We start from the raw sequence: 21,352 nt of genomic DNA, 5'->3' as shown, positions 1-21,352 counted from the left end.
GTTTAGTTGTGCTTACTGGACTTGAGTTTGCTGATAATAGCTTCTGGCACTTCTATAAAGGGAGCATTTTTTTAATGTGGTCTTACTTTAAACACCAGCTTCTAAGCTGTTGTGGAGTTGAAACTGCCTGTTGCTTCTGTGACTGCTATATGATGCTATCTTATTTTTTTTTCACTGTGAGGTACGAAATTGTGTGCTGCTTAACAGCATTGGCCTTGCAGAGAGAAAAGAGTATTATGACACTTTTCTATGTAAGGTTTTTCTGTTATGGTTTATTTTTGGCAAGAAAGTTTGAAGCTGTTTGCAGTGTAATGAGACAGTTCCCTCAATACTGATAAATGATGGTTAAGAAAGTGTTGATTCCTGTCTTTTGTATGTCTTAATTTCAAAAATCTCTTTTCCAATATTTCTGCTCTAAACCATTAGCTTAAGAAAAGTTATGTAAAGTTTTCATCTTTATTCGAGTAATAGTAAGAAAAAATGCAAGTCTATGTACTGCTTTCATCTTACTGACTCCAGAAGTTCCATTTCTACCAAGAGCCAGATAATAAGAAATCTTGAACAGAACTGCTACGTAACTCATCATTCATTTCTTCTTGAGCTACAAAGTTTAAGCAGTGATCAAAATTAATATGGAAAGTATTATACCCTTTACTCAGTTCTATAAGATTCTTTTAAGGCTATTGGGATTAAAAAAAAAATAAATGCTTTAACAATGAGTCTGATGTACAGAAAACTCTACTATTGGGGATGAAAGCTGCAGCATAAAGCCAGAACATAGTTTTAAGCCCATTCATTTTAGGTTTTTTACATACGTCAAGAGATTCTTACCTGCATATTAGCAAATTAACACTGAGGACGTGGTGTGTTGTGCTGAGCTCTTGACTGTCATGAAATCTGACAGGATCTGCAGTTGTACCATTCCAAGCTGAAGAATTTTCCATAGCAGTAGGAAAAAAAGGAGGTGAAAAGATTTGTAGCTGTGATAAAGAACACACTGATGTGCTATCTTGCTATGAGTTTTAGTGTTCCTCGTGCAGGAAGTAAAAGAAAATTATCTTACTCCTTTCACTCATGGTCAGAGCAAATTTAAGCTGGAGAACTGTGTTAGGGGTTTTGTTCTTTTCTGGTTAAAAAAAAAAAGTATCTGGGCAATCTACAGATAAACGGTATGCTGTCTTGACTTGCATTCAGTGTAAATTTAATACAAGAGTCTGCAATTAAAACACTGCTTAAAAACTCACAAACTCAGAAACTAGCACAGAAATTTCAACATGGAAGTGCATAGTCAAGGAATAAATAGAAATGAACACCCCTACCTAAGTAAATTCAGAAAAACTACTCAGTGAGCTACATAATAGCTGATGTTATATGCTTAAAGAAAAATGCAAACTGTGAGAAGGCTACTGAAGTTTGATACCCATCAATCTTTATTCATACCGGCCCAATTACTTTTAAAAACACCATTAAGTGGACACATACTGCCATCTAGTGAGCATCTCTACCAACTGCATTTTGGTTTCTGAGGAGAGAAAATTGTGTTGCTTTGTGCAAGTAACTTAATACAGCACAAAACATAGACTTAAAAATGCTGCACTGATTGCTTTGTCAATTGTATGTTATATAACAGAGATAGACAGAGCAAGGCTAAAGTATTTTATTAATAATTTATTGTCAGTAAGAAAGACTGGCTAATGGTAATTTTCAGTAAAAACCTTTACAAGACCATTGGATCACAAATATACAGACACTATAAAAACCGTGTCATGGTGGTTTTGGTTTTAAACTGGTATGCAGAGGGTCTTCAACACACTTTCCAAGAAGGGAAAAAATGTTTACAGTTCTAAAATACAGCAACCCACTTAAGACATTTCCATGTAGCTGACCCAGAAAAATATCAGACCTAACCTATGTACAATTGGAATTGTGTGAATATGTTGAAATTCTCGTAATGAAATGTCAAACCTTGGTTTTGGGGGGAATACATACAGTGATGCCCTGATTATAATAACTCAGGGTGCTAGTTTTAATGGCACACAAACACCACTATTTTCAGTGGGAAAACAAATTCACAAAATATCTACAAAATCTAGTTAAAACTATTAAAATCAAAACTGTACATAAAATTTACAAAAAGTAGGAGGAAATTAGTTTTCATTAGAACTATATAAATATATGCATCATGCTAATATGGAGAAGTGGTATGTGATTTTTTTTAACATAGACAATGCAAGTACAAAAAACACGTTCAAAAATGGCACAGTCAGTGGAATTCTTGGAACTGTCCAATTATAGTAGGTCAGGAAATGGAAATAAGATGATTTAGTGAAATGAACTGCATGATCCAATGCCACCATGCCAGTTTAGCTCACTGAAACAGAAGCATTCACTGAGGCTGGGAAAAGAGGGGTAGAGGAAAGAAAATGAAAAAGCTCTTGAAAATTGTTCTAGAATTGATTAAGTCTGTTAAGAGTCCAGGCACTTTGTTGAGTGTGAGTGTCAGACTTCTGTGTGTTGCTGGGAATCAAGTGGAGGAATTTTCACATTTTCAAAATGACTGTCATCTCCACTCTCATAGTCACTCATCATGACTTCAGACTCCATTTCACAGCATGCTGACACATCAGAGCACGAAGCCGTGGAAGCATACACAGACATGGACATGTTGTCTACAGTGGGAGCTTCGAAGTCTCTATTGTACCCTAATGTGTAAGGAGCATAAGGTTCTCTGTAATTGCCACTGGCACCACTGGTTGTGGTCTGAGGTTCAGACATGTCTGCAGGATAGTGATGGGGAAGATACTGATTAAGGTTAAACCTCTGCCTGCTTCTTGTAGAAGAACCCAAGCTACCTAAGGCTGGCATGTCTCTGGGAGGCTGTATTGACTCAAACTGGTCACTGTATTCTGGTGGTAATGGTGGAAGCTCATCAGGTGCAGGGAAGTCATCAGGTGGAGGTGGAAAATCACTTTCTATGTCATAACCGCCAGGGTAATAGTCTGTATCGATGGCATTTGGATCTGTATAGAGGGGAGCTGACTCCTCAACCACTTCATAATTTGGATACTCTTGGATACCTGGCAGTTGAACACTTGGCATCCAGTCTGATGTATCCCAGTGATAACCTAAAAAGTGAATGTTAAAAAAAAAAAAAGTGTTAGTATCTCATCTTCAAGTCAGTCTGAACTGATAATTCAATGCATGTATTAAGACAAGGCAGTCATTGTGATTAGGACGTTACTTGTTAATTGGAGAACAGTGTGCTTGGCTCCACAAAAGACATTCAACAAAACTTTACATTATGCCATGCATTAGATATTGCATCATTCACATTTAAACTTTTAAACTTTCTCAGACATCTCACCTAAAATGAGAACACCTATACGTCAGCAAATAATCAATGGTTTATCTGGTGCAGCTAAATTATTAATCAGTTGTTGTTTGAGTAATTAGAATTGGCTTGCTAACCAATGCCCAGTTTTCTTCTGAATATGTTTAGCATAAATAAACCTTGCTTTTCCTATGTAAAAGAAGTAATTTCTAACTGGTAAAGTACCCAGGCTACTTAAAATGACCTTTACCACTTGGCTGAATTTTAGTGTTAAGCTTTATAATATCTCAAACAATTGCACCTCTCCATGCTTCCGCACCTCTGATAAAATTCCTTTCTCTTTCTCTACATGTAAAGATGTTCCACACTTGAACAGAAGAACAAAATCAGGCTTGATCATGCATGGCAGCCTTCCCTTGAATAAGGTTTTATTGCTCTGCTGAAAACCAGGCGTAAGCCTAACGTCATTTAAAAAATGCCTATGTGTGTATAGATTTTTAACCTGAATACCAAAAAGGAAAATTAATACAAAACTGGAATAAGGTGCAAATCTAGTAAAAAGAGTAATCACTGCAGACAAATGCACAGCAAGCAATTGATAGTAAGTCTGTGTTAAAACCAAGTGTTAACAAAAATATTTTGGTGCATATCAATGAACTGCATGCAGAAGTCACCTCTTGAATTGCTGAGGTCAGGAACAGCAAAAGATTCTTTAGTTGGCAGAATGAGAAGAAAAAGGAGAAAATACCTGTTGTTAGGAATCAAATACTAGAACCAATACGGAGACAAATATAATGATTTTCACTAAGAGGCTACCTTTGTTTTTAGTATACTCTAGGTAAATATGGCTTTCTATTGAGCAGTACTAAAGTTGGCTTTTTTTCCTCGGATCCTCCTTTATTAGACTAGCTGTAGAATTGCTGCTGAGTCAATTGTAAAGCCCACCTGGGACACTGTTTTGTTATGGCATAATCTGGAGTCCACAGTCTGAAATTCTCATTTCATCATATTTAGAACTTTCTTTAAGGGGTAACAATACTGATCCTTTTCTTGCTCCACACTCTCTTGGCTTTTGATACAGGGATATATCTATAAGGACTTACACTTTCTAGTGTCTCAGATGAAGATGGAACTTTCACTTTAGAATCTAGCTTCCACAGGCTGTGAATGGGAGATCTACCTGTTGCTATACAGCAATCCCAACAACTTCTGCTTAGCACAGAACTGCACCGGTGCTGACAAACTTTAAACCCTTCTTTCTCAGTAATTCCTTATGGAGGTCTGAAAGGAGGGATGCCTGCCTATTCTGATTCCAGAATCATCTCCTAAGAATTGAAACTTGTATCTAAGAAAGGTAAAAGGTCTGAGACCCTTCAAATATCTTTGGTCTCCTCACTGGGAGAATGTTCTGACCACGAGACTACTTAAAAAACAGCTTCTTTGGTTTTGTAGGGAAACTTAGTGCAAAACTGAACTCAATAGGCAGATGACTGGCTATTCTGGGTTAAAGACCACTTAACACAAAACACAACAGCAAACTAGAACTTCATGTACCTATCTTCCTAGGTGACACTTCGCTACGCTGGAGCTCTATTTCCTCTTGCACTCAACATTGCTGTTTGCAGAGAGCTACAGCCTTCTCTGAGGAGCAGTGCAGGGAATACAGGCCTATAATTATCATAGCAGGAGATTGTGTAGTTGATGCTTCTAGGATACTTTTTGAGAATTGAGGAAAAGACCATCTGTCTCAGAGCCTGACCTTTGCTGAAGGTTGGAGCAAGGATCTCTGCTAATCAAACTAGCACCATTCTGAGATGCTCGAAAGCAGAACTCTTTACCCACTATGTTTCAAAGAATGAATGCTTATTTACATTAGAAACTTCCAAGTATTAAGAAGCAGGTGAGCAGGACATCTTTAATCTCTGTCCTTTCTGGATGGTTTGCAATGAATAAAATAACTGTTGTTTTTTTTTTTTTTACACTGATACTAAAACAGTGAATATTTCCAACTGTCTTGAGAACTTGCTTTTGCTGCCTCTAGTCTTGAAATCTTAGTTTTCCTCTTAGTTTTTCCTAAGTTACTGTGCATTACAATTTTTTTTAGCACTGGGGACTATGATCTATTTGTAAACATTAATGATATATTCTTCTGTGATTAGAAGTCTTTGCATTTGCCTACTTTTTCATGTCTCTGCATATACATGTACTTCAAATAAGAAGCCAAACAGAATCGTTAGGTACTGTAAATATTTTTATGATCTTAAAATGGCTTTGTTTTCAGCAGGACTTCTATGGTTTCCTAGTCTATTTTGTTTTTATTAAGAAATGAGAAACATATGCTGTGGGTATCACTTCAGAAGTAGCCTCCACAGACTTGCAGTGGAAATCTAAAGGAGCAAGCTATTGAAAATTCCAGTTCTATGTAAGCCGATTGAGAGGTTAGTGTGTGTATAGGCCCAGCGGCACTTCTATTACTACTACTATTTTGTACAGAGTTTGTTTCTTAAATGTTAGAAAGAAAATACATTGAAAGCTATTGCGCCTCCTTCTAAGGCACAAATGGATATATGCAAACAAGTGTGTGTACATACATATACACACACAAACATGCCTTTTAGATACTCAGTAAGAACAGGAAGTAAGCAACTACTTAAGCTGGTACACCTGTACACCTCAATTGCATACTATAAGTCAGTTATTTTCTGCTATAGACAAGCTCATCCAAGATGACGAGGGAGGAGTGTATTGGGCTACTCATATTCTGCCCTACCAAAGCCAACAGGGTGGATGGGGAAAGAAATGGAACTGTGGACTGCTGATTTTTCATCTATTTTGGTGCACATAATTATCTCTGATGCTGTCTTTGCCTGCCAGAAGCTTTATTGTGAATGTTGTCAGACAACAGTAAGCACCAATATCTTTTTATGACAGTCCTTTTTTTTTCCCCCCAAAAAAAATCCACACTGAAACATGCCTGCAGGGTAGATACAGCATACACATGAAAATACAAATACACATACCATATAAATATACTTTTTACTAATGCTTATGAGAAAATGTAAGTAAATAATAGTTTATAACTCCCAAATGCTACATTACTAGAAGAAAAACGTGCATTATTCTGCCAAAGCAGTAAATAAATATGAAAACATGTATATACCTTCTTTTTCCACCGAGTCAACAACAGCATTGACAAGGTGTATTACAGTCACTACGGAAGCTTGTAAAAGGTATAAAAGGAGCAAATTAAAACAAACCTATAGTTAGTATCATTTTAAACAGCATACAGGTATACAAAAATACTGTAAAATTGTAGTCCATTATTATTTTAAAAATGAAGATTATTGGTGTAATATATATATATACACACTATCTAGAAAGCAATTGCATGTAACATGTAAAACACATCTCTGAACCTGACTTTTGTTCTTTACGAACATAACAAGGTACTTGTTATAATTATTCTTGAAATTCTGCACAAGCACAAAATTGTTTTACTTTTTTATTGCTTTTATATTTATTCAATACAGTGTTTGTACCATACTTCATTTGGATTGCAATACTTCATCTGAATTGCAATAAGCCCAGGCACCCCACAAATGCTGAAGTGTGGTGAATTAAGGATTAATTAAGGAACAGGCTTCCTACTGCTGCTTTCTTCCCCCTCAACAGAGAGGTAGAATCTTTCACTGCAATGAAAGGATAGTAGGAACGACAAAATCAGATTGATGTCGCTGATGTGGTTTTTAAGTCACAATCAGAATAGATTAATTAATCTGCTATAGCTTCCTCTCCCAAATGTACTTTTAGAAGGGAGAAAGATTTATAGAGTAGGATGAGGTAAGCACATGCAATTTGTTTGCAAGTCTCAGGGATAAGATTTCAAACTAATCAATTCAAAATCTACCAAAAAAGGAGGAAGGAACAATCTCTATGATGCTACAGTTATTTCTCTCAGAATGATGCATTATTGAGTAATCAATCCATGACAAGAAATACCTGTAGGCATGTATGAAATGTATGGGATGAAGGAGAAGGGAGAACATGTACTGCACAACACTTAATACCACAGGAAAAAGTTGAAAGTTGATATAAAGTCTACTAATAAATGATGAGTACTATAAGCATACCATTTTACTTTCACCAATCATTAACAGACTTCTATTAAAGAACAAACCACTCTAACTTGTTAAGAAGTGGAATGTTCTTAACTCCTAAACTAAAGAAATTTTAAATTCTTGTTACCATACAGAGACAAAAGCAGGAATTGGAATAGAGTCGGAACACCTGAACTTAGCAAATTAAATTATTAGACAACCATGTCTTCATCCAAATCAGTCTAAAATATTTCTGAATATATAGATGCATTCTGATCAAACAGTAAAAGCATCTGTTGTAATAGAAAAATAAGACTTCCAATCAATAATAGTAATAAAATGCTCAAATAAGTACACTGATTATGCTTTGTGGGACTAGGATTGTGATTACAAGCTTTTATTTTAATTTTCATATTGGCTTTTTTCAGAGCATTAATTTTTTAATTAATTCATTATAATCATGGTGAAAGCCAAGTATACTGCTCTACTATAATAAAATTCCTTTTTTGTAGCTTCCTTCATTACTAAAGTAATCAAACTTACAAGCAATCCCTTAAACTCTGCTCTCACTCAGAACTGATCTGATCCATATGGGAGCTGAGGTCGCAGCAAGAAAAAGAGAAGGAAACACATGAAACTGTAACACCAGAAAGCTTTACTAAAAGCTGAAAGTCAAAACTGAAGTTGTAGTTGCATAGGCAAAGGCTGTTTTTTAAATTCACTCTATATAAGATAACTAATCATTAAATTTGAATGTGCTTTTAACATATAGTGTTAAATACCTTGTGCTGCATTTACAATGTTAATATTCTAACACTGGCATGAATATATAGGTAATTTTAAGGTAAAGTAATAAACATAGGCAAAAAAAAGCTAACAGATTTGAGTATTAAAATAAATACTAATATATATTAAATTGTGTACTTAATATATATTAGATGTATGTAACTCCTATTAATACTAAGAGCGATTTAGATGCAGAGACATTATGAATGAACATAAGAAGCACTACAGAATGATTAGAGTTTACATACCATTGTCATCACATGATTCAGACTGGAAGGAGCTAAGAGACTGGACTTCAGACATGCTTTCTCTAGCACTATAAGGATGGGAGCTCTTTTCATCCAGAGGCTTTTTTGAAAGGCAGGGGTCAAGATCTACTACTTTAGCTGGAAGATAAAGTTTCAGGTGAGGCAATTAACAGACTTGATTAGAAGAGTCAATAGAAATTAAAGCTTTCTAAGATCTATACTTCTAAGAAAACTTAGTAGTATATTAAGCTGAATCAGACTCGAGAACTAGTAAAATCTTAATGCTTTTTCTACCACAGCAGGCACAGACCAGGCTTTGAGCTCATAGTAAAACTGTGCCACAAACACACCTTAAACTAAAAGGTAACAAAACTAAGAGAGTTTCTTACTGTCATAGTCAAAATCCCAGCTGGGCTTCTGTATCGAATCGCTGTCTGAAGGAGAGTTGGAGGGAGGTGGAGGTGGCAGGTTTGGTGCTACACTGCAAACAGCTACAGCTTTCCGGTGGCCGTGCACAGAATCTGGGTTAAAAGTACTAAATTCTGGGTGCTCAGGAATTGCAGACCCCTCAAAAGAATTCCTGTCAAGGTTGTTCCTGGAGTCACTTGGAATGCTTGGAGTGTATGAAATGGGACGAACAGGAACCTGTGGTGGGATGTCAGAATAGATGTTCTTATTCAATTTTGCATCAAAATAAGGTCGTTGCAAGAAAGCTGTTGTAGCTCCCAGCTGCTTGTCTTCAGGTTCTGGTTGGTGTTTCTTCTTTCTATTCATCACTTTGCGGCAAACAACAAAAATCCCAACTAACAAGAATATTCCAGCGATGAAAACAATAATTCCAATTACTTCAGCTAAACTAATGTTCCAAGAAGTTGAAACATATTTGTTAAGAACAATGTCTGTGCAGTGCTTTCCTCCAAATCCATGGCTGCAATTGCAGTGATATGAACCATAAGTATTCTCACAAAGGGCACCATTAAGACATGGGTTGTCTGTGCATTCATCAATATCGGTAAGACACCTACCAGAATCAGAGACGAGAAACAATAGTTAGCTAACATCAGTAATCACTGCTGTAGTCTCCTTGTTCAACAATTCTAAATACGTTTAATATGCAGTATCATATACTACCAGGCAACTTGCTATTCTATCACCATTCCAGATTTCTATCAACTTGAACTGTTAAACATTGATAAAATTTCCATTTCTGTGGAATGATCTACTCACCTTTCTCCCCGAAAGCCTGCTTCACACTCACAAACAGGTCCATCCAAACTGTCAATGCACTTGCCACTATTTTTACAAGGATTGTCTTTGCAATATGGACCCAGCTGGCACCTTCAAAAGAGGAAAAAAAAACAATAACAGAAGAGCCACTGTCTTACTGTAAGTTGCATAAATAGTATTAGGTATAGTGGGATTCAAGGCTGCAATATAGGGGCTGACATTAACCAACTTAGTGGGTTTCAAAGTGTGAACGTGAAGTAGAAAAGAGATTTAAAAAAACAGAGAAAGTGTTATATTTATATTCTGTGCTGTAAGGGGTTCATTTGCACAAAAAACCATACAAACATACCTCTGGCCTGTGTACTGTCCTCGGCACTGGCAGATGAAATCATCGCTGACTGGGATGCAAGTACCTCCATAAAGGCAGGGATTGGAAGCACATGGGTTGACGCTTACATCACAGTGAGTTCCCATGAATAAAGGAGCGCACTTGCAGTAGTAACCTGAAATCAAATACATTCTTTTTGAAAGGTGCACATAGCTTTACTAGATTCAAGATAAAATCTGCCCTGCCCACCTACCTGTTCAAAGAGAGAGAGAAAACAGAAATAGAAACATTCTGTTGAAAAATGAAGGAAAGTCTAATGGAAATTTTTCTGACATGTGACTGAAGGTTAACCGTCACTTATCTCTCAGAAATCATGCTTGCCATAATGTTTTCAGAAAGTTTTCAGAAGTTCTAAAGTAGGCATTCAGAGAACGGACCTCAGTGTTGACTGACACTGAAGATTAAATCCTTGCATTGTTTGATGGGTTTTGCCTACTTCTTATTCCAAGGAACTCAGTGTCTAGAACACAGGCAGACACAGCCTTACTCCCTGGCAAACAACAGCCTTCTACAACTCTCTGGAAAAGCAAAAAATATTTGCAAAATTGTTTTGGCCTTCCAAGGCAGATAAGTGGAAAAGCAGTTTTGAAAACTAGCAGAACAGCTTACCTCCATTTGACAGGGCATTGCAGATGCCTCCATTCTGACATGGGTTACTTGAACACCCTTCTGTGGTACTAAGTAAGCACCCAGGAGTCACATCGACAGATTCTTCCATGTGTGCATAATTTCGTGGCTTGCTGTTTAAGGGGAGCTCTTGTCCATTAAGAACAATAGAATCCATGCAGCCTCTGAAACCACTGCTAACCTGAGGACTCCTGCCATGTCTTGCACCTTGCTGCCGAATATGACCACCAAAAAACACATGATTATCCAGGTTTAGTGTCCTAAGTGTACCAGGAGCAGTACCAGATGCAGTATGCACCCTATCTAGAACAAGTCGTGCATAATTTCCATCTACTTCAAGAGACACTGAATGCCACTGGCCATCATTAATCTGAATGCTCTGAACAGAGACAATGCCGGGTCCACTGCCACAGTCAAATTTATATTGCAGCCTTCCATGATGAATCTATAGAAGAAAGACACATCATCAACAAATGGAGCACAGAGAATCCCTGCAAGAAGTAAAAGTCAAACATACTGGGGCCTCTTAAAAGTTTACGTTTGTTACAGAGACAAGATGATGGTGGTGTCCATAAAGGGCAGTTAACTAGCAATGTATTCTAAACATTCGCAGTGATTGTGATTCACTTTATATGATCCTTTTAATTAAAATGGATATAGTACTTTTTTTCCCTACCATAAGGAACTCTCAGATTGTCATCAAAGATTGCAGTAGCTTGTGTTTCAAGTGATTAATATCTCATGTTTTAAAAACTTTTTTCTGTCTGGACTTGAAGAGTATCACAAACAAATAAATTTAAAACTAGTATTTAAAGTAGATCTTTTCTTTTTTCTCTTTTTTTTTAACACTGAAGAAAATAGATTCTTTTTACATATTAAAAGATTTTATAAACGTTGGCCACCAGGATGTATTAAAAAAAATATCTTGAATGTAACTCTCATAACAACTCTGCAGAAATGTCGGTATGAATTAAAGAGGAGATATGTACCTCTAAGATACTGTAGTCTGTTCCTCGAGCATACATTACAACTGCATGAGCAGAGTAAGTTCTAAGTCTCATTGTCAACTTCATTTCTTCTTTGTTCTCATTTTCCATGAGACGATATTTCACATAACTGTTCCCACTGAATGTTACAGCAGAGCCCACCGATGCTAAGGGACACAGAAAAGTATGACACGTTAACACAGGGCTGGAAAATAGTATGGTTTTATGGAGAAATTTTTTAAAGCAAATTTCTTACCAGGACACTGTTCAGTTTTGCTGTCATGGCAAACACAGGTGTATTTTCCATCCTTTGGATCTCCTATACATTCAGTACCTTCAGGGCATGGGTTTCCTTCACACACACTATTCACCACAGGGCATTTCCCTTCTGTGAAATGAAAAACATTATTTTTCTTCTGTTGGCAGTAATAGTATTTTGTGAAAAAAGGACATTTATAAACAGGAGCTGATAGCAACCCAAATGATACTCCTCAGTATCAGGCAACAAGGAAGTGAATAATAGTCATGAGACGTGATTGACAAATACAGACTAGGCAAATAGTGTGTACAATGGCTGATGTTCATAGTTATCTCAATTCAACTGAAAAAATTTGGAAAATCATGCTGTGGTTTAAGGTTTACTCATACTGTCACACATCATAAAAAACAAACAAACAAACAAACACCCACAAGTACATAGATATAAAACATAAGCAGAGGAGAAGAGTGTGTATTTGAGACAGAAAAGGAAGGGGCTTCAAGTATTTATTTCAGATGTAAGTTCAGCCAGCAGTGCTAATCAATGATTTTAAAAAGCCATCTCATTTTCCTAAGAGCCAAAGACAAATTCATCATTTGTTATAAATCTGTATGCTTTTATCTTTTTTAATGCATATTAATTTCCTGGTTCAAGCTGTCATTCATAGCTAAGTTTTGAAGCTGCATGAGATCTTTCTCTTAGCAGAAAACCAGATATACTCAAGTACTTTGCAATAACTTATTTCTGTGCATACAAGACTGAATAGTCATTATTCATGCAATTTAGAAAAAGCAACAAAGGAAAAAGTCCTTTATAAAATGGATAATGAAGATATAAGTATAAAAAAAATGACCTCACATAAGATATATATTGCATAAAGTCTTGTTATCTAATTTTAAGAGAAGAATTACTCCTTATTTTAAATAAAATTTGGTGAATATTGCAGTGCAGGTTACAGAACAGTTTTCCTTTCCGCTTTCCTTACCTTTACAAAGACAAACTGCTGCTCTGTGGTGACGAGGAGTGACAAAACTCAGCCTGGCTGTGCTGTGAGTTGACATGATATTCTCATCCAATGTTACTTTTTCTTCACAAAATTTCAAAGGACAGTCTAGGCCTGCACAAAGCTTATGGAAAACATCAATTATCCGAACACCTAGAATCTCCTCTAGGTCAGGCACAGAAGAATTTATCTTGTGGAGCAAAATTCTCATTGGATGCTGAAAGCTTCCAGATTTTTCAATATTCAAGAGGACATCAAGGTTTGAAGGAGGATCAGAAGGCTGCAAACTAACAATCTGGATGTCGTTTCTCCTCACACCTAAGATGTTTCTTAAAGCTCTCTGGAAATTGCGCCAGTAATCACCAATGAATTCTTCAGGAGCAAGGTTTGCAAAGCGTATTGTAATGCTGTGATTTAGTAAATCTTGTGTGATTTGTTTGATGTGCACAGTAATATCAGCTGCAGTTGTAAATTTTCCATCTGTAACAGTGACATTTAGGAGGTATTGTCCCACATCTAACCTTTTATGTGCTATTAGTTTGCCTCCAGTACTGGAAACAGAGAACATGGATTCCATTTTGGAGTCCAGGCTATAAGTCAAAGTATCATAAACATCTTGGTCAGTTGCATGAATTTTTCCAATGACACCACCTGAATATTCTTCGCCAAAGGCTGTAATAAAGATTTCTAGAGGCAGAATTGCTGGAGCATAAATGCTTTCTTCAATAACTCTAATATCAACATATGTCAGAGATGACAACGGTGGCTTTCCATTATCTGTGACCTAGTGGAAGACAAAGTTATAATTAGATTTTTTGCTTTATCTCATCAAATTCTGTTGTAGGTATGTGTACATTATGCAGTAGTGCTGCATTTTTCTACAAACGCACACACAAACATACAAAAGTTCTTATGGGTAAATGATTTTTAAAAATTGCAAATTCAGGTTTATGACAAGTTAATTCTGAAAATTTAGAACACTTATTTTAAACACACACACGCAGACATGTTTCACTTCTTCCAAGATTAAAAGCGTGAGGTGTTCTTAATACCTCTATGTGCAAGAAAGCCTACTAGCACTTATAGCAAATGCAGAGGAAATGCACAGTAGCTGATTTCAGACAGCAGATGGTGCTCGAAGCTTTTTTAGTGCAAGCATGGAAACAAATTACAAACTCAAAATTACTCATGGAGTCTAAATTTCTAACAAATTTCACCACTTATTAGGAGACGGGTCTTGCAGACAATCTAAATGCAGTATGCCAAATAGTAGTGCAAAAGAAAAACAATGAATGTAGAAAGTTACAGTTAATTATGCTGTCTTTCATGATTAGTAATCATGGAGAGGAAAAAAAAAACAATCTGTGATGGTATTTGCTTCAGACAATTATAGTAATTAACAGAATCAGCCTCGCTCAATTTTAAAGTCTTTTAAACATCATGTCCCTTATCTTTCATCCCATACCAGCATACACAGGTATTAGGAGGAGAGAACAGAAAAAAATGATTATAAGAATAATATGAGTATTCCTTTGGGTTTATTTCTTTCACTTTACATTTCTCAGTTCTTGTTTCCCTTCTAGCTTTTTCCCAGTGCTCTTCTGCAATTACTGAAAATGAGACTAAAGAAACAGGCAAAGATAACATAGATATGATGTGAAGGAACAGAGAGAATATGCAGGGCTCAGAGAATATAAGATATCCTTCACTGTTCAAAAGGCGTTGAAATAATTGTACCATGACTACAGGTTGATGGTGCACTCCTCAAATCTATACACAGGAATTGCTTTTGATTTTTTAGACAAATTTAAGCAAAATAAAATAACTCCAGAACACAACATGTGTACAAAATTTTTAGAAGGCTAGGTATGTGTCTCACATAACTACATACTTCTATCAGTAATTCCACAAGGCAAAGCTAGAAGCTTGACCTCTAGTTACCCAAGCACAAATAAGGAGAGAGACAGAGAGACAGAGCAAGCTTATGTTGGCAAAGTTTTGTTTTGCCTAGATTTCTGCCTGGAAACAAGACAAGGCAGGCAGTCTATCTGCAGCACAAAAGCCCAAGGGAAAACACAAAAATACTTAAAACAAACAAGTGAGCAAAATTGGACAGCAAAGTGGGACAGCAAATGGACAGCAAGTGGGCAAGAAGACCCCCAGAAGAAGCTATCTTTCAATAATGTAGATACTTAAAAATCTGCTGTAGTTTTAAACTAAAGACTTCAGAAGTGCAGCACAAAAGAGACCGTATGACTCATAGCTGAACATTTCACACACTAATGCTATGAGACATTTGTTAATGGATAGTCTATTTCCTTTGGAAAAAAGGAAAGCAAATCTGAGTGGCATGTACATGTTGAGGAAAAAAAAGGCTCATGTTAAAGTTTATTAGTGGTGGTGATTTCTGTGTGTGTATGGCAGGGGGAAGATTTCTGAGTTCAACTAAATCCGTAACATAAGAAGAGCACTGCCTCAGCAATCCATTCAGAGAGAAATAAAAGCTGTGAGTACAGTAAGGCCCCCCTTTACTGTGAAGATCAGTTAAAAAACAAAACCAAGCAACAATGGATCATGCACAGCTATTAACCTAGGAGCTGCAAGAAGAAAGTATAGAAATTAGAGACTTGAGAAGATTTATTTTTTTTTCTCCATGAAAAAGGAAATAATATCTTCCCTAGAAAGTCATGTATCTATTTTTATGTGTGTCACTGAACCTGAAGACTTGTGATACAGAAATTGTAGTTTTAGTCTTAGATTCCTTCAGACTTGTGTGTGGTGACTAACTGAAGAAAAGATAATTGCAAATTATAGTACTATGTCAATTTAAAAGAAATGATCATAATAAGTGATGATAAATGGCAACTGAAAGACAGTGATGCATTTCCAGAATCCATGCAAAGAACTTCTAAATCAAAGTATGAGACAAGTACAAAATATTAAGATTGGGCAATATAGAACAACAAAAAAAAATACATATGTATGACTTTAGTGCAGTCTTATAATGATGTACAAACTCCGAGAAGTGTTTGTTCTAAATGAGTACTTTGCTTTAAGATGCTTATTTAGTTATTGAGTGTGATTAAAATTCTCCCTTTATTCATTCTCTAGAAAAAATGACAGTGATCATTTAGCACTGATGCTGTGCTAAAGATAAGACAGCTGAAGTACTGACAGACTGCTTACAGGCATTATACCGTCTAGGTGGCTTGGAAATGAAAAGAATTGCATGAATCCATCAAGAGAAAAGTGTTAGATTGATCTATTGTACTTAACAATAGGCAGACACATTAGGAAGGGCCAAATGTGCAGCTAAATCATGAAGTGGGATTAAGACAGTCTAACAGTCCACACAGCAGTCAAAATCGCAGCCATGTACATTAACAGGAATACACTTTAGAAGCAAATTACATATAAATCATAGAATCATTGAAGTTGGAAATGATCTCTAAGATCATCCAGTCCAATTGGCCACCTATCGCCAATATTTCCTACTAAACCATGTCCCTCGGTACAACACCTAAATGTTTCTTGAACACCTCCAGGGACTCCAATGCCTCCCTGGGCAGCCCGTTCCAGTACCTGACCACTCTCTCTTTTGAAGAAGCTTTTCTTCATGCCCTAAATCAGTTACTGTTTAGAGAAAAATATAAAATGCAATACACAAATCTTGTATTATACGAATAGCACACATAGGAAAAACATTGTTTGATATTCTCTTCCCTAAACAAAAACATGGCTTTGGGAAAACAGTACAGAATTTGGAAAGCATTTTATTTAAGTGTGACAAAGCCCACCTTTGAATCCTGCTTTAGACTAATACAACCTGGGAAGGCCAATAGATCCTTCACTTGAAGGCTAATCTGTCTCACTAGATCATTAGCAGATCATTACTGAGAAGCAAATAACTGACAGTGGTATGATTTATGTCCCTGACACATTTCTAATCTATGTTCTTAAATCCTAAACTAAACTTAAAAAGGAGCCTTTACCTATGCTGCTACTTATACTCATGTCTCCTGATACAATGTTTCAGTGACTAAAGAAACAAATCACAGTACCTCTGGGAATCTTTTTTTTGTTCCCCAAAGAGGCCAACTTTCTATAAATACGCTATCATTATTACCCCATTGCAGACAAAATTCATTACGCCCTTGAGCAAACAGTACTGCTGTAAAATTCTACACACTTATTCAGAAATAATGTGCAATATTACATATGAGAATAACAGAGATGTAAAGGCCATATAAACTCGTGAAAATAAAGGTGAGAACTTTTCTTAAAATGTATCTTTGGAAATGAGGTATTTGGAAATTAAGGCCAACTACTTTAGCCTATCAATTTTAAAACCCTGGTCACAGTTTCTTAATTTATTACTGAACAAAAAAGGACTAGATAAGATTTTTAAAAAAGGGTTTTGTTTTTTTTTTTTTTTTTTCTAACGTTAAGGTGCTATTTTAGAGAACTTATCTAACTTACCTATCCTTTACTGTAATTCTGATTTTCAGACATAGCCTCGACCTTCTGCACAACTGTTGCAAGTGTACACAGACACCCTTCCATTTTTGAATTCTTTGCAATAGCAAAATTCTGAGACCTGCAAGTACAGTGCTACTGCTTATGAGAATCAGACAGTGAGGTTGAATGCTATGTGAAAGGTTCACTGACTTGGCTTTCCAAACTTAAAAAAAAGATTACATGTTTTCAATTGCCCTCAAAAAAAGAATGTAGTATTACAGAAAAATGTCAGTACTGCCATGCCATGAAAATTTTAAAATCCCTGTTGCCACTGTATCAGTGTATTCCAGCTCACAGCTTCAAGCATCAAAGCAATAGCGGGGGCAGGAGTTTGCAGTGAACAGGAGGTGGTTCAAGAGACCTCTCCCCTGCCGGCTTTTCCAGACAGATGCCAGAGTACAGCAAAATGTGTAAGCTAAAATACGTACCACATGTGAAAAGCCTTATCAAAAGCACTCACTCTGTCAACATTTCACTGGCACCAAATGCTAACAGTTAGTTCACCTCACTATTACATTTGCAGTACTATTCCACTTAAATCAACAGACTGTCTGAACATGCTACTGAAAGGGACGTGCCTCAAATAACTACTTAGCATGTCATGATCTCGTAACAGAAAGACAAATTATCTTCCAAGTAACAGGAAAAGGTGGTGGTTTGTGTACAAGTGGAGAAAGTTTAATTCTTAAACTACAAAGCAGCTAGACGTAGTGTAACCTACCTTAACATGTAGTAAATAGTGATCCCTCACTTTGCGATTCAGAGCAGCAGTTGTTGTCAGTACTCCTTGATGGTTAACCTGGAAAGTGTTCTCTTCATTTCCACTCAGGATGGTGAAAAGAAAAGGAGGACCATTGTGAGAAGAATCCTTGTCTGTCACCAACAACTGAAGCACACTAAATCCAATAGGCTTATTTTCCTAAAAATGCATTACACAATCACATTAGCTTTGTTGCACTTGGACGTATATACTGACATTCATTTTTCACAAAAAGAAAGAAAACCAAATTACCGTCAAATCAGCCAATAACTATCAGTGAAATCAGAATGACAAGGACTGTTTAAGAACGAATAATACACTCTGAAGAATGATAAAAACAGTAAAAAAATTCATAGGTTTTGATTCTTTTCTAAAGCTTTGTTTGAGATTGTTGTAGGTAGCTTAACCTTGAAACTTCACATTTTCCACTTTCAGTCAGAATTAAAATTACAGAAGATTAACTACCTAGTCATCAAAGATTTCAAATGTAGCTAAAACACTCTCTAAACATGATTGAGTGCTTTTGTGGGAGGACTACAAAAACATATTACTCCATCTCACCCCTTGGGTCTCAAATTATTGTCACACGAATAAAGCCACAGTCTGCTTAAAACATGAAATCCAAATTTAAAAGTTTGTATTATAAAGTTTCAAGTTGGCATAATGTTGATGTCTGATGTTTCAGACTCTTTACAGACTTAGGCTTATTGAGCCTCTGATGTTCACAACCTTACCTCAAGCTGAAAACAACTCTCCCATAACATGTGTTATACTGTATCTACCAGATTTTATACATACACAAATTTTAAATGCCAAAAAAGTAGAAGTATCATTGCAAAGTATAGTAATAAAAAATGCTATTCTTATAGTTGCAAAGCAGGTGAAATTTTGTCGTTAATTTTATCAGATATGGTAGCCTATTTTTTTTTTTTCTTAAGAAAACCAGACAAGGACCACGATTTTAAGTAATATTTACAATTCAACATCTAAATTTATTTAGTTTTAATACTAGCTAAGAACATTGCCAGTTGCCATTTGTCCGTATTTGTCCATTCCCAGTGTATCAGGAGATGCAGACCAACGTTTCTGGGCAACTCCTCTAGCTTCTTCTCTGGGTCCCTCATACTGGGGTGGGTTAATATGAATGAACAATAAAACAAAGTCTTCCTTTTTAGCTGAGTGGGGGAAACATTACCAATATTAATTATTGGTAATTAATTATTGACTTCAAAAAAGATTTGAACTGAGGAAAGCAAAATACCTTTGATAGCACACTAATTCAAGACATCTTACTTGTATACTCTAAACACTGGGTAGAAATAAATTACCTTATCCTCTTTTGGAAAGGTGCCTTCACAAATCATGTAATGGTCCTGAACAGAAGTGGTATGTTAGATAAGCACAGATTCCCAGACATTATTGTCCGATCTTCGCTTACCTACTGCACAAGGCCAAGGACCAGCAACAGCGAAAGGACCCAAGGGATTGAGCTGACATGTTATCAGAACAAAGATCTTAATAATTATTGCTTCTTTCTCTTCCACTCATTCTCTAATGAATTTGGGAAGGCAAGAAGTATGGAAGCTGTCTCTGCTATCTTTGCCTTAGTAGAGAGTTCTCTGAATCAGGCAAATATTTGATGGCCACTGAGAATCTGCCCCACTAATACCATACTAAAGAGCAAAATCAGTCAAAGAGTTGGTATGTAGCACTGTGAAATACTACTCCTGTTCTAATTGCTTCTGATCCCAGAGCAGGCCAATAGGAATGACCTCAAACTATGGGTCAAAGTGCAGAATACCTGCTCAAAGATCCAAATGAAATAGCAAAATTATTATGTATTCTAACCTGCTTGTATGATGTTAAGAGCACTGTAAATATGAATTCAAACTCAATGTATTATATATACACATACACAAAGTAAAAGAACACAATCTACTTGCAAAGTAAGTTTCCAAATAGACTGCACAATGTGGACTTTGTAACTCTTAACACACTTATTCAAGTATACAGTCTCATTAACGACCTTAATTAGAAAATGACAATATAGAAAATAAAACTGAAACATTAGGTTTATCATATCCCACAAAATTTTTTCAAGTCACAAATTAACATTCAAATAATATTATTGATTTGATTACTAGAGCATTACTGTATGCATCTAGTTTACCTGGATGATAACGCTATAGTTTCCTTTTGAGAATACTGGAGGATTGTCATTTACATCAGAAACATCAATGTTAACTGTAGTAGTGTTACGTCTAGGTGGGTTTCCATTATCTGAAGCTTGAACTGTCAAGGTATATCCTGAAATCTATTTAAAAATTATAAACAAAAACAAAAACATACATTTAGTAAAGAACAAAGAAAGAACAATAAACTCGTTTTTTCTTTTAAGAAATATTAGTGTAAACCTCCAGTAAAGCTTGCCTTTCTATCTTTGATCATTTTTCTCTCCCCACAGATGGCCCCCCAGCCCTGTCTCAAAAAGTACTGACAAAAATATGATCATATTGTCACAGCTGTACAAGGGCTGCTCCAAAAGTAATAACTCCTATTTTATTACCCTGTCCCACGACTTCAGAGGTGGATGTTCAACCTTCCCAGTAATATTCCCTTACATTTTGTTGCCATGTAATAGAAATCAAAATGCGTATGAAGCAAAAGTGTGTAACTGAATTCCTTCATGACAAAAAAAAAGGCACCCACTGACATTCATCAGTGCTTGCTGAACATTGATGAGATCAAATGGTGGATGTGAGCACAGTGAGGCAGCGCGTGGTGCATTTCAGCAGTGGTAACGGGGACAGTGGGTCACCTCTGCTGGTGCAAGTTTTTATAAGCACAGTTTGTTCATCACTGTCAAACATGTGTAGCTAGTGGTGATCATATTGAAAAATAGTGTTTTGTTGCTGAGACTTTCCTCTACCAAATAGTGTTATTGTGCTCTTCGTATCTGCTATAGTTTCCATGAAAGTAAATAGGAGGCATTACTTTTGGAGTGACATACACATTAATTTTGGAACATTTAAAGTGATAGTTTAGAAATATACTCCCAAAACTGTAGCCATAAAAAAAAAAAAAAAAAAAAAAACCTATAATAAATTCAATACCTATAATAT

The 21,352-nt window shown here is 36.1% G+C and overlaps 1 protein-coding gene across 4 annotated transcripts in view; it reads right to left on the bottom strand.

Annotated features, from left to right (window-relative positions):
• Positions 1 to 1,653: 1,653 nt before the first annotated feature.
• FAT1 (FAT atypical cadherin 1) overlaps positions 1,654 to 21,352 on the bottom strand; it is a 103,875-nt gene continuing 84,176 nt past the window's right edge. For 2 of the 4 annotated variants that reach the window (XM_052682952.1, XM_052682951.1), the window contains exons 17-29: positions 20,401 to 20,544; positions 18,192 to 18,389; positions 12,935 to 13,736; positions 11,947 to 12,078; positions 11,694 to 11,857; positions 10,687 to 11,149; positions 10,039 to 10,192; positions 9,690 to 9,800; positions 8,852 to 9,483; positions 8,463 to 8,600; positions 6,492 to 6,551; positions 4,006 to 4,041; positions 1,654 to 3,125 (exon numbers count right to left, since the gene is read on the bottom strand). In XM_052682952.1, coding sequence (XP_052538912.1) covers positions 2,500 to 3,125; positions 4,006 to 4,041; positions 6,492 to 6,551; positions 8,463 to 8,600; positions 8,852 to 9,483; positions 9,690 to 9,800; positions 10,039 to 10,192; positions 10,687 to 11,149; positions 11,694 to 11,857; positions 11,947 to 12,078; positions 12,935 to 13,736; positions 18,192 to 18,389; positions 20,401 to 20,544 — 3,660 coding nt within the window. In that variant the 3' untranslated portion in view covers positions 1,654 to 2,499. The remainder of the gene's footprint in view (positions 3,126 to 4,005; positions 4,042 to 6,491; positions 6,552 to 8,462; positions 8,601 to 8,851; positions 9,484 to 9,689; positions 9,801 to 10,038; positions 10,193 to 10,686; positions 11,150 to 11,693; positions 11,858 to 11,946; positions 12,079 to 12,934; positions 13,737 to 18,191; positions 18,390 to 20,400; positions 20,545 to 21,352) is intronic. The other 2 variants (XM_052682953.1, XM_052682954.1) reach the window with 2 other exon arrangements.

This window comes from Tympanuchus pallidicinctus, unplaced genomic scaffold (assembly GCF_026119805.1).
Source record: "Tympanuchus pallidicinctus isolate F22 unplaced genomic scaffold, pur_lepc_1.0 scaffold2, whole genome shotgun sequence".
Classification (NCBI taxonomy): Eukaryota; Metazoa; Chordata; class Aves; order Galliformes; family Phasianidae; genus Tympanuchus; species Tympanuchus pallidicinctus.
This window is presented reverse-complemented; position numbering and strand designations above follow the sequence as displayed.